This window comes from Electrona antarctica (assembly GCF_951216825.1).
Source record: "Electrona antarctica genome assembly, chromosome: 8".
NCBI lineage: Eukaryota > Metazoa > Chordata > Actinopteri > Myctophiformes > Myctophidae > Electrona > Electrona antarctica.
The window spans coordinates 20,454,038-20,467,401 of NC_136789.1; the positions used below are offsets into that span (position 1 = coordinate 20,454,038).

General features: G+C 42.9%; 1 protein-coding gene across 2 annotated transcripts; it reads right to left on the reverse strand.

The window, feature by feature from the left end:
• Nucleotides 1–2,494: 2,494 nt before the first annotated feature.
• LOC306927566 (septin-4-like) lies at nt 2,495–10,910 on the reverse strand. Of its 2 annotated transcripts, none has more exons than XM_079507352.1 (11): nt 10,527–10,910; nt 9,436–9,532; nt 8,750–8,836; nt 8,146–8,269; nt 7,570–7,704; nt 5,953–6,070; nt 4,888–4,989; nt 4,539–4,635; nt 3,905–4,067; nt 3,210–3,312; nt 2,495–3,066 (listed from the first exon to the last, which is right to left on the reverse strand). In XM_079507352.1, the coding sequence occupies exons 1-11, from the start codon at nt 10,623–10,625 to the stop codon at nt 2,995–2,997; spliced, it is 1,197 nt and encodes a 398-aa protein (XP_079363478.1). In that variant the 5' UTR covers nt 10,626–10,910; the 3' UTR covers nt 2,495–2,994. The 2 variants fall into 2 exon arrangements, with proteins under 2 accessions (XP_079363478.1, XP_079363477.1); XM_079507351.1 differs by having other exon boundaries at nt 3,210–3,306; nt 3,902–4,067; nt 10,527–10,744.
• Nucleotides 10,911–13,364: the final 2,454 nt, after the last annotated feature.

Here is a 13,364-nt window from a genome sequence, read left to right on the forward strand (position 1 = left end):
GATCAAAAAGTATTAAAAACAAGGATTAGAAAAAAAGTTGAAAATCACTCCGAGACCATGGGCTATAGTCCATGGTCTCGGGGTGATTTTCGTCTTCTTTTTTTCAAATCCTCAAAAATGAAAAAAGGCATGCTATAGTATGCCATCCAAGGCCATGGGCCTAGGTTCATCTTACGGTGGACATGTTTGCCTGAAAAGGAATCTTTGAAATGTTCCATAGTTTTAGAATTATAGTGCTTTCAAATTTGAGAAATGAACAATGGGGCTCAATGGCAGATATTGGCACGTCAAAAAAGCACTTTCACCTATAAACTCCATTCACACTTTTTATAATTCAGCTTACTGTGGAGACACATACTGGAACTTTTTACTTTGAAATGTTTTGTAGTTTCTGAGTTATTTAACCTTAACGCCCAATGCATTCTCAATGGCAATAGCACAAACTTTGGCATGCTACTAGTCCTAAATACTTACACCTAGAAACCCCATTCAAACCTATTTAGGTTCATCTTACAGTGGACATGTTTGCCTGAAAAGGAATCTTTGAAATGTTTCATAGTTTTAGAAATATAGTGCTTTCAAATTTGAGAAATGTACAATGGGGCTCAATGGCAGATATTGGCAAGTAAAGATTTAAGTGGGGTTTGAACCCACAACCTCCAGATCATGTAACCAGTGTGATAAGTCACTGAGCTACTTGCTACCTGGCACAACACAGTTTGCCTTTCCCTTTGAGTAACAACACTTGTACAAAATAAAATAAAAAAAATAAAATAACAGGAGATTTGTCTATTGTTTCTTGTGCTGTTGTTTATCTCTAGAGGTTTGAATGCTTATGAACCACAATGGAAACAAGTCTCTGGCTCTTCTATCATTATGTTATTTGCTTTTTGTACAAAGCAAGCACAGTGGCTCACTGGGTACAGAGCCTGCCTGGGAATCTGGAGGCCATGGGCTATAGTCCATGTTCTCGGGGTGAATTTCGTCTTTTTTTTCAAATCCTCAAAAATGATGAAAAACGGAAACGGCATGCTATAGTATGCCGCCCGAGACCATGGGCTATAGCCCATGATCAAAAAGGATGAAAAACAAGGATTAGAAAAAAAGTTGAAAATCACTCCGAGACCATGGGCTATAGTCCATGGTCTCGGGGTGATTTTCGTCTTCTTTTTTTCAAATCCTCAAAAATGATGAAAAAAGGCATGCTATAGTATGCCATCCAAGGCCATGGGCCTAGGTTCATCTTACGGTGGACATGTTTGCCTGAAAAGGAATCTTTGAAAAGTTCCATAGTTTTAGAAATATAGTGCTTTCAAATTTGAGAAATGTACAATGGGGCTCAATGGCAGATATTGGCACAAAAAAGCACTTTCACCTATAAACTCCATTCACACTTTTTATAATTCAGCTTACTGTGGAGACACATACTGGAACTTTTTACTTTGAAATGTTTTGTAGTTTCTGAGTTATTTAACCTTAACGCCCAATGCATTCTCAATGGCAATAGCACAAACTTTGGCATGCTACTAGTCCTAAATACTTACACCTAGAAACCCCATTCAAACTTATTTAGGTTCATCTTACAGTGGACATGTTTGCCTGAAAAGGAATCTTTGAAATGTTTCATAGTTTTAGAAATATAGTGCTTTCAAATTTGAGACATTTACAATGGGGCTCAATGGCAGATATTGGCACGTCAAAAAAGCACTTTCACCTAGAAACTCCATTCACACTTTTTATAACTCAGCTTACTGTGGAGACACATGCTGGAACCTTTTACTTTGAAATGTTTTGTAGTTTCTGAGTTAATTAACTTAAACGCCCAATGCATTCTCAATGGCAATAGCACAAAGTTTGGCATGCTACTAGTCCTACATACTTAAACCTAGAAACCCCATTCAAACCAATTTAGGTTCATCTTACGGTGGACATGTTTGCCTGAAAATGAATTTTTGAAATGTTTCATAGTTTTAGAAATATAGTGCTTTCAAATTTGAACATTTATAATGGGGGTCAATGGCAGATTCGGTCATTAAAAAAAAAGGCTTGAATGGGGTTTGAACCCACAACCTCTAGAACATGTAACAAGTGTCCTAACTCACTGACCTATGTGCTACCTGCCACAATGTAGTCTTCCTTTGCCTTTGAGTAACAACATTGGTACAAAAAAAATAAAAATAAAATGACAGGAGATTTTTCTAAAATTGTCGTTTATGCCGTAGGAAACCATGAAAAACGACATACTCCGCCAGGTAATTAGTATTACTAATACTTAACTTGGTTTCTTGTAAAGATTAATTCATCATCATCATCATCACCTTTATTTATACTTGGAAGTACAATTGAGGGCAACCCTAAAGAACCCCCTTTTCAATGTAGCTGAGGTTACAATACAACACAATCATCCATTGCACAATACCTTATAAAATCAGGGTAAATTACAAACTTTCTGCACAACAACCAAACAAAACAAAAATAACTCAATTGAAACAGCTTGATTATTATTAGTTTAATATGTGCTTATTTGTTTAATTGTCTGTTTTCACCTTTTCTTCAGTAAAACCCTGCCAACTACATCACATGCATGTTCCTTAGAGGAGTTGGTGCAAAGGAATTCAGCTTGTATTTTAGTTCAGTTCCTACATTGACATGGGAATAGTTGGGGGAACGTTAGCCCAAAATAGCCAAGTGAGCTTGTAGATCGGCTATTTTTGGCAAAGAGATTTAGTGTAGAGGGAAACAAGTGGTTCCCACGCTTCTAAAAGTAGCACTACACCTGGTCCAGCTGGGACCCCCATGGGGGTCCTTGAGAGGGTTCCAGGTGGTCCCCAGAAAAATAATTGATAGTTATGGGTCCATTTGGTCAGACGGTCCATGGACGAATGCATATACAAAACTTGGGGGTCTTGAAATAAAAAAGTTCAAGAACCATTGGCCTAGGTAGGTTGTCCCGGGTTGTCTCTCGCTGTCCTTTCCCAGGGACTGTTGGCCAGGTCAGCAGCCTCCTCTCTGACTGTGCTCCATCTGCTCCTGGATTCTCTGCAGGACCTCCTGCATCCTCCTCAACTGGGGGACAGGGATTCAGTGGATGACAGTATTTCTTAATATGATTTTATATCAATTAATAAATTGTGCGTTAAGCGAATTTAGCCTTTGGGAAGCTGTACTGTAGTACAGTGAAGTATAATGCATTTGTTTTAAATCCATACCTCTTCGTCTTTCTCCAGGATGAGTCTTTCTGTCTCGCTGTCGATGGAGGCCAGTGGCAGAGGGAAATCTACCCCACTCCCCCGCGGAAGCTTGTCCCTCACACTAACACACACGCACGCGCACACACACACACACACACACACACACACACACACACACACACACACACACACACACACACACACACACACACACACACACACACACACACACACACACACACACACACACACACACACACACACAGGATCATATCAATTCTTTTGGAAATGAAAAACACCATGTTCCTCTTTTGAAAGAATAAACGATCTACTAAAACATCCATCTCTCATTAATTCAATTACTCAGTTAACAAAACCTATAATCCAGCAATCATTCAATTGCTGATTCATCAGCGTGTATGCATTTCGCAGGAGCACATTCCAGAAACCATAACATAACATAAGCTAACATTAGCTAGCCTAACGTAAATGTGCATGTCATTGTCAAGTATTATTTTATGCAATTTGGAAACAGGTTAAACCATCACGGCGGTGCACTCGTCAGTGCACAAGGCCATCAGCTGGCATCACTTTCGCGCACTTGACTTGTCAAGTGATGCAAAAAAATCACGTGGCCGTGGTTTTCTGAATTTGCGATACTGCTGGTGCGAAAGGCATACACGCATTCAGTCAAAGGTTCCACTGCCAACCACCTGCGCCTCCTCTCCTGCACCCCCATGCGCGTCATGTTCTGGATACAATGTGCCCTGTAGTTCTCATAGTGGATCTCTCGTGTCACGTCCTTCAGGTCCTGCATGTGGGTTCTGACCAGCATGTCCCTCAGCAGCAGGAAGTCTGAGTGGGCCGGGTTCTCCACTGACCCACAGAATGAAAGGTATCACAGGTTAACCATCGTTCGTCAAATCACTGAATTCTGTTCAATGCCGTGCATATACTGCGACGGGTTATGCTGGGCTTGTAAATCTGCTATTTTCAGTATGCAAACCTGCCGTGCAACCAAGTACAAATCCCAATAAAAGAACACTCAGTCATGTCGCTCAGTCACTCAAATGCAAGGATTCAGAAATGGGCGGCGGCCTGTTAATCACAGATGATACAGTAAGCTTTTGTCAAATCAAATGTGTTGTTTACATGGGAATAAAACAATGCTGTGTAGTGTGCGTGTGCGTGTGTGCGCGCGCGCGCGCGCGTGTGTGTGTGTGTGTGTGTGTGTGTGTGTGTGTGTGTGTGTGTGTGTGTGTGTGTGTGTGTGTGTGTGTGTGTGTGTGTGTGTGTGCGTGCGTGTGCATGCGCGTGCGTGTGTGCGTGTGTGTGTGTGTGTCATACCTTCTACCACACCCCAGGGGTACTGGCGACACCTGAACTTGCGGCCGTTACTTTCCATCTGGAGGTTACTACCAATCACTGCAAATGGAATACTGTCCTACAGAGACAGGAGGGGGGTTGTTAACATACAAATAAAACTAATGTAATGATAATACAATTATCAGAATAAATACATCATAGTATTATTTCCCTTTAACTTGCACACTTATAGGATGATGCTGCTAGATGATTGCTGTAGTCAACTAGCGTAGCCAATTGACTACGACTCATTGTGTACTTGATCGATTACTGCTGACCATTTTCCAAAGCATTTGTTGAATGCATTTAACTGAATGAAGAGAATCAACACCTTGAGCATCTGCTCATGTAGTTTGAAGGTTTCATCTTCATCTGAATCACATTCTGGAAACTGGTAGATGTTGATGCCAAAACTCTCAATCTCCTCACGAATCTGACATGGACACGTATGCAGGGATAGAGAGAGAGAAAGAGAGAGAGAGGCACAAGGGATAAGGATGGAGGAGAGAAAGAAGAAAGAGCTGATGAGAAAAGTGATTGTTATGATTATTGACTTTTTGGTTTTTCCCGTCTCTCCGTGTGTCCATGTGACCCCTGCCTAATTTCTTTCCACATTTGCCTGTCATAGTGCCACTGGGAGGCGCCATGGAAATCGATCGATACACATTATCTCTATGGTCATATGATGAAGACACATCTGTAGTAAACGCAGCGTCCTATTCCAGTGAAAATTTGCATGCACACAGTCCGGCTAGGCCAAGATAGAAATATCACCCTACACTTTTTCAAATCAGCCTCATGGTGGCGCTATAACAGTTTTTACCTATAACTCTTGAACCGTAGGTCATACAATCAATTCTTTCCCCCCTGGATTCCTTGGATCATTACGCAACTCCCCGTTAGAACACAGATTGAAGATTTGCCATGTTTGCAAAACCTCCACCCAATTGATTTCAAATCGCTCTGCCCGATCCAATGGTCACTCCATGAGGCAGATTTTTTGCAAAACACATTTTTTTCTACGGATTTTGTCCAAACATCACACATTAGTCAGATGTCTCATATTCCATATCGATTGGCTATGATTGTCTTGTGTGTGGCCCATTTTGCACAAAATTACACAAATCATGAATGCAGTGGTTGATTGCCATATAGGCCAAGAAAGAAATGCCAGCATGAACATTTTTCAAATCGGCATCATGGTGGCACTATAACAAGCAGATTCACGTTTTGGCCTCACGAGAGTGTGTATGTGCGTACGTATGTACAGTATGTGTGTGTGTGTGTGTGTGTGTGTGTGTGTGTGTGTGTGTGTGTGTGTGTGTGTGTGTGTGTGTGTGTGTGTGTGTGTGTGTGTGTGTGTGTGTGTGTGTGTGTGTGTGTGTGTGTTTCACACCTTCTGCTTCATCCTGTGCACCTCCTGTGGTGTCAGACTGTCAGCTTTGGCCAGTACAGGAACTATGTTGACCTTCTCATGCAGGGCTCTCATGCACTCCACATCCAATGGTCGCAGACTGGAGGACACACACATACTGTATGATGTAACCATTGGCCTACTGGAAAGGATGGATGGATTTTTTTTTTTTTTTTTTTCCAACCAAAGTTCATGTTTTAGGTTGTTATAGAGCAGGGGTGCCCACACCTTTTGACATACTTTCAAAATGACCAGCTCAACAAAATCTACCCACAAAAAATATGCAAAGAATGTACCTGAGGGGGGCGTTGGAATAGCGGCGTTGGCGTTGCATATAAGACAAACACACTTGGAATGGGAATGGAATTGCTAGGGCTTTTTTCCCTGTAAAACTTTGTAATGCTACTGACGTTTGTGTGCAACAGAAAACAAACTATTGCATTGTGGGTTTGAGTTGGGTTTGAATTGACAGGCCCTTTTCGATGTCAATCAATCAAGTCACCTAAATTCAAGTGGCAGATGCCTTTTTTATATATTTTTAGGGACATGTCATGTGGTTTACCTGCACAGCCTTTGCGATCTACTGGTAGACCTTTTGGGCACACCTGTTATAGAGGGTAAATAAAGTGATTGGCAAATCGAGTGCAAAGTGAGTTTAATGATTTCTCTATTAGAGAAAGTAAAAGATGTGTTATTATTATTATTTAAAAAAAATGCTGCTTACATTCGTTTCAGCGATTTTAGCTATTTTTGACAGGGCGGGGGCATTCGAACAAGTGGTTAAATATGTTTTTCTTTTTTTTAACAAAGTTTTACGGCGATTTCTTTATTGTTATTTACTATAGTCCTACTAGACTCCAGAAAATTACATCTGGCCACAAAAGATCACCGGATCTACTGAATGTGATTGTGAAGGGAGATACTAGGGGGGTGCCATACTGTGTGTCATAGGCTCAATATTTCAGTTTGTCTTAGTCTGAGGCTGTTTGTTGACATTCGATGCCCATTTAATTCAGTCTGACCATAGGCAGGAATGAATCATATCCCCAGATTCCCCACTAGCGATAAAGAAATGGCCGAGGGGGATATCAAAAACAGAGGCATGAATCTCGCCTAAAAGGAAATCAAACCTGGTCAAAGAGTCCAGCATCAAAGGCTGACCTCACCCCTGCTGTGTTGAAGCCAATATGGCAGGAAAAGAACACAAATCACCAAATGTGTCACCTCACTATTAACCTTGTGTCATTCAGCAGTTTGGTTCATTGTTGAATTGTGACTAAAGGATGTTTAGACAAAACGCAACAATATATTATATTAGTTGGGTAATATCTGATATTCTGATACTTCCATGACCGCAGAGAGCAAAGGTCCATTTCTCAGTGGATTTATCTATGAAGGTTAAAAAACAAATTGAGCCCCCATGCCCCTCACAAATGCGGGGAAAATGTGTGAGAGCCCCAAATCCATATGGCCGTTTTTGAACCACTAAACCACTTTCAACCTGGTGTCCCTAGTTTGGGTATGCCATTAAAGGTTTGGGCAAAACATTATATAGGGTTTAAGTGATTAAGGATATGAGATCTCTGCAGCTTTGTGTACCCGTGGCCAAGCGGAGAGATGAAGTAGAGACAGCAATGGACCCTGTTGTCTTGAATGTTCTTCCTGTTAAACCCACTCTCGTCTCTGAAATACTGCTCAAACTGCTGGTCAATGAAGTCCTCTACCGCCTTCCAGCTGCAGTTGACACACAGAAAATCACCATGAGAAAACTACAACAGCTATAACAATATAGCAGTTGTTCTCAAAATGGGGTGCTTTAAGGCTTTAAAGCATATCAAACAGGGGGACATTGAAATTAAAACATTTTGTCCTCGGTATACAGTAGGCATAAGTCATATAATATATGACTTATGCCTACTGTATACCTAGGACAAAATGTTTTAATTAAAAAACATAATTAATTAATTAATTAATTAATTAATTAATTAATTAATTAATTAATTAATTAATTAATACATAAATAAATACATAAATAAATACATAAATAAATACATAAATAAATACATAAATAAATACATAAATACATAAATAAATAAACATACTATGTCTGTATTATATAAACATTAATACAGACACCATTCAAAAGGTATTTTAGCTGAGCACCAATATCCTCACCTTTCTGTGTTGTTGACAGCATCTCCAAACCCTGGCGTGTCAATGATGGTCAGGCACAGTTTGACCCCTTTCTCCTCGATGCTAACCGTGTGTCTGACAATGTTCACTGTCTGAGGGATCCGTTCTACACCCACACACAAACAAACACACACACACAGAGGCGAAAAACATTAGCCGGGGCTGAGCACTTATGATAACACGCGGATGCCTCACTATGTGTAGTGTGTCGTGTACAAACCGAACATTTTAAAACCCATTATTCGCCACAGTGGCTGATTGGCGGCCCAATGGCCCGATATCAGCATGGTGTGTCTATACTTAACACTTATGTTGTGTTCACACGGACAGACGCAAAGCTACACAGTGTATTTGTAGCTGTTGTAGCTTTTGCAGCAGCTACAAGCAGTTTGCTTCATATCTTCACGTCGCTGGCTTCCATTGACAATGAATGGTACAGTATACTGCATTGTTGTGTCTGCCTGTGTGACCACAACATTACAGTATATCTAGGATCATACTGTATGCTTCAAGTACCCCTATATAATATATATCCTGTTCTGTTCATACAGAGCAGACTAGAGTAGATGAGTTGATGCTGCCTCACCTTCAGCATTGGGAACCCTCCTGTCCTTATAGAGGTCTGTGAGGAACAGACTGTTGACCAGCGTAGATTTACCCAGGCCAGACTCTCCTAGAGAGAGAGAGGGGGGGGGGGGGGGGGGGGGGGGGGAGCAAGAGAGAGAGAGAGAGAGAGAAAGAGAGAGAGAGAGAGGGGAGGGGGGGGGGGAGCAAGAGAGAGAGAGAGCGAGAGAGCGAGAGAGAGAGAGAGAGAGAGAGAGAGAGAGAGAAACAGAGAGACAGAGAGACAGAGAGAGAGAGAGACAGACAGAGAGAGACAGAGAGAGACAGAGAGACAGATAAATAAGAAATAAGAAATACTTGGTTGTGTAATAATAGTAACACAACACAACCGAGGGGCATACTTTCCCGACTGAACAGGCATCGCCCTATAGTTAGTTAGTTAGTAGACAACCAACTGAGATCACTCACCCTAACCCTATAGTTAGTTAGTAGACAACCAACTGAGATCACTCACCCTAACCCTATAGTTAGTTAGTTAGTAGACAACCAACTGAGATCACTCACCCTAACCCTATAGTTAGTTAGTAGTAGACAACCAACTGAGATCACTCACCCTAACCCTATAGTTAGTTAGTAGACAACCAACTGAGATCACTCACCCTAACCCTATAGTTAGTTAGTAGTAGACAACCAACTGAGATCACTCACCTACGACGATGACAGTGAACGTAAAGCCTTTCTTCACCGTCTTTCTATGTACTTGGTTGGGGAGCGTGGCAAAGCCCACGTACTCCCTCTCCTGATCCTGCGTAGACACAGACAGTCACAAGACATGTACAGTATGAGAGTAATGTTTGGAAAGAGTTCATTCATACACTAACTCACACACATAAAACTACCAAAATTAACCTCTTGGCAAAACAGTAGTATAGCAGTTTTCAATATGAATAAACTAAACACGCTGCTTAGTCAGCCAATGTCAAATGATTGTCATTGGCTGACGAAACATTGCAATAAGTATATTGTATTGTCCCGAATATAAGATTACTCTGATTATAAGACGACCCCCATTTTTCAAGACTCATTTGTGGAAAAATAACATTGAATGTCAAATAGTCTAGTCCCCGATTATAATACGACCCCGTTTTTTAGGATACAGTATTTCTAAACTGTATAAAAAACGTAGTCTTATATTCAGGCCAATAGGGTATGTTGCTGTAATCCATAGCATCAGACAATGTTTATTCAGCAGCATATAATGCTGTATTAATCACAGTAATGGGAGTCATGGACACCTCTGCACGTTTCTGAGAAGGAAAAAGTTCACACAAAACATGTCCACAGTGCAGTTCAACAAACGGGAACAGCATTATGGAAGGCGCTAATTGCTAAAAACTTTCTTTTTTTGATATAACCTCTTCACACCAGCCTTCCCAGAAACAGCAGATGCAAATTAACGTTTTTCTAAATCTGGCACATCATACAACATCACAAAGGTTAATTAATGTGTATCTTCCCTGCTAATACATAAGACTCATGCAGCTTGATTGGTGAATACATAATCTCTTGCATAATTATGCCCAATTTACAAAATATTGTGTACGTCATACAAAATATGATCTACAAGCTCACAATGCGTCGCATTGTATTATGTTATGAGCTTGTAGCTTGTTGAAAAAGTAGGCTAAGTTAATATAAACAAGTATACATTTGAAAGTATTTTTTAAAGCGTAATTAAGAATCCTTTTGACTAAATAAACAAATACAAATAACAACAACAATGATGAAATCAAACACACCTCAGGGGAGTCATAAGGGTCAAACTGTCCCCAGGCCCAGGGGCTGCGTGGCCGCGAGGAGGAGCTGAGTGTGGAGTCTGGGGAGCTCTGGGACATCATCTGCCTCCTCAGCGACAGGGGGGGCTGGAACTCTGCGTCCAGCAGGGGTCCGCTTTGTCTGTGAGGGGCAGTCGGGGAGCCTGGCAGGGCGCAGGAGGCAGGGAGGTGGGCGAGTGGGGGCTGGAACTCTGCGTCCAGTGGGGGTCCGCTTTGTCTGTGAGGGGCAGTCGGGGAGCCCGGCAGGGTGCAGGAGGCAGGGAGGTGGGCGAGTCGGGGCCGCCTAACGTGGCTGGGCAGTCGCCCCAAACTTCCAGTTCTCGCGGGTTCATGGCGGACATGATCCGGCGCCTCATAGGCCGCAGCGGGTTGCTGCTCCGAGGGCTGGGGGGTGGGCAGCAGGTCCCTCATGGCGTAGGGAAGATCTGTGTCTTCATGGTCCTTGTAGGGTTGCTGCTCCGAGGGCTGGGGGGTGGGTGGCAGGTCCCACATGGCGTAGGGAAGATCTGTGTCTTCATGGTCCTTGTAGGGTTGCTGCTCCGAGGGCTGGGGGGCGGGCAGCAGGTCCCTCATGGCGTAGGGAAGATCTGTGTCTTCAGGGTCCTCGTAGGGTTGCTGCTCCGAGGGCTGGGGGGCGGGCAGCAGGTCCCTCATGGCGTAGGGAAGATCTGTGTCTTCAGGGTCCTCGTAGGGTTGCTGCTCCGAGGGCTGGAGGGCGGGCGGCAAGTCCCTCATGGCGTAGGGAAATTCTGTGTCTTCAGGGTCCTTGTAGGGTTGCTGCTCCGAGGGCTGGGGGGCAGGCGGCAGGTCCCTCATGGCGAAGGGAAATTCTGTGTCTTCAGGGTCCTCGATGGACATACTGGACAACTGAGACAGGACAACGATGAAGGAGGTAATGCATGTGTTAGGCAGTGCTGGTTTTAGCACTATGATTTATTTTAAGAGTCTGTGTTCACTCACTTACTAGTTTTAATTTACTATAATAAATGTGAAGTGAGTGGTGCAACTCTGTGTGGGGGTTCCCGAGGGGGGGGGGGGGGGGGGGTTCCAGACCCACAGGAACACACCCAGGGTGCCTGCCCGGTTCCGGCGTGCCGCCCCGCGTACGAAACGGTTGAGAAACGACAGAGTTACCGTGTGGCAGTCCCCGTACCCTCTACTGTACAGTACTGTACTGTCACTGTACTGTACTGTACTGGCAAACCCGAAAGCATCATATATACAGTTAATATGTGCGTGTGTGTGTGTTTGTGTGTGCGTAAGGTTGCGCACAGGTGGTGAAAAACAACCATGCTGTTTTCCTGTTCATACCCAGCCAGCCAGCCAGCTACCCCACACACATAGCTCCGTAAGGGAGTGGTTGCACCACTCAAAAATAAGTCACATTGTATGGTTATAATTCACTCTCTAACCATAACTGTATCAACTAATCAAATGATTCCCGAGCGCGGCACGGCTGCAGCTCACCGCTCCTTGGTTGCGGCTCACCGCTCCAAGAGATATGGGTCAAATGCGGAGAACAAATTATACTATAACTACATCTATTTGAGATATTTTTGAAATAGTGTTAAGTGGTTAACTGCTGAACCGCTTACATAAAAGGGGGGGTGGTTATAGATATCTGATCCCCATGACAATATCATTTATTACAATATCACACTGACTGCTCCCCGTCAATCACGCAACAGTGCCATCGTTAGCCACTGACATGGCCCTTGGAAACGTCCAAACTTTTCATTAGATTCCAGTGTGACACTACTATACTGGGTGAGTCTACAAAACAACATGTTGCAGTGGAGATGTTGGCCAAGCTTCTATACACACACACACACACACACACACACACACACACACACACACACACACACACACACACACCTCCTATTAAAGGAGGTATAGACTATACAGCTGATTCTAGCCCAATATAGTTTCATTATAGGGTTCCTCTGTTTCGATCTTGTAAAGAGCAGTGGGGTCTGTCCGTCAGTCTGTCACTGTGTCTGTCCGTCTGGTCTGTCACTGTGTCTGTCCGTCTGTCTGTCACTGTGTCTGTCCGTCTGGTCTGTCTGTCAGTCAGTCTGATCAACACTTGTCATCCACCTGTCAGATTACCCACAAAGCTTTGCAGTAGGCTTAGCCTAGCTTCTTATGGTTTAACACACACACACACACGCACGCACGCACGCGCACACACACACACACACACACACACACACACACACACACACACACACACACACACACACACACACACACACACACACAGGCTATAATATGGCCTACCTTCTCTAAGCAGGCTGTGGTGTAGAGATGACAGGGGAAGAAGGGAGGTAGTTGTAGACAGTAGCTGTTATTATTTTATTATTGATGCTTCTGTTATTGTTGCCACAATGTTGAGGAACCTATATAATCATGTTGCTCTTGTGTAGCTTCCATAGTTTCTCCTATATGAGACATTTTGGATCTTGAATCTTTTAATGTGTTCAATAAATACAAAATCACAATGCTTAAGCAAGAATCTAACGAAAATAACACACCTGAAAAGTGCTATCAAAAATATTGAACAGTTATCATGTAGGCCTAATCAAGCATGGAATTGATTCATGTATTAGGCTAATTAACAACAACTTTGTTCTTGTTGTTCAGAGATTACACCATTCAGCAATACAATAGACCGTATTTGCAAATCCCACTAATCCCGTTAGAATGAAATCATGATTCCCTTTAATAGGGAACCATGATTTCCCTTGTGTGTTACCTTTTTTCTGTTTGGGGAACCGGACGGGGGACGACATGTGGTCC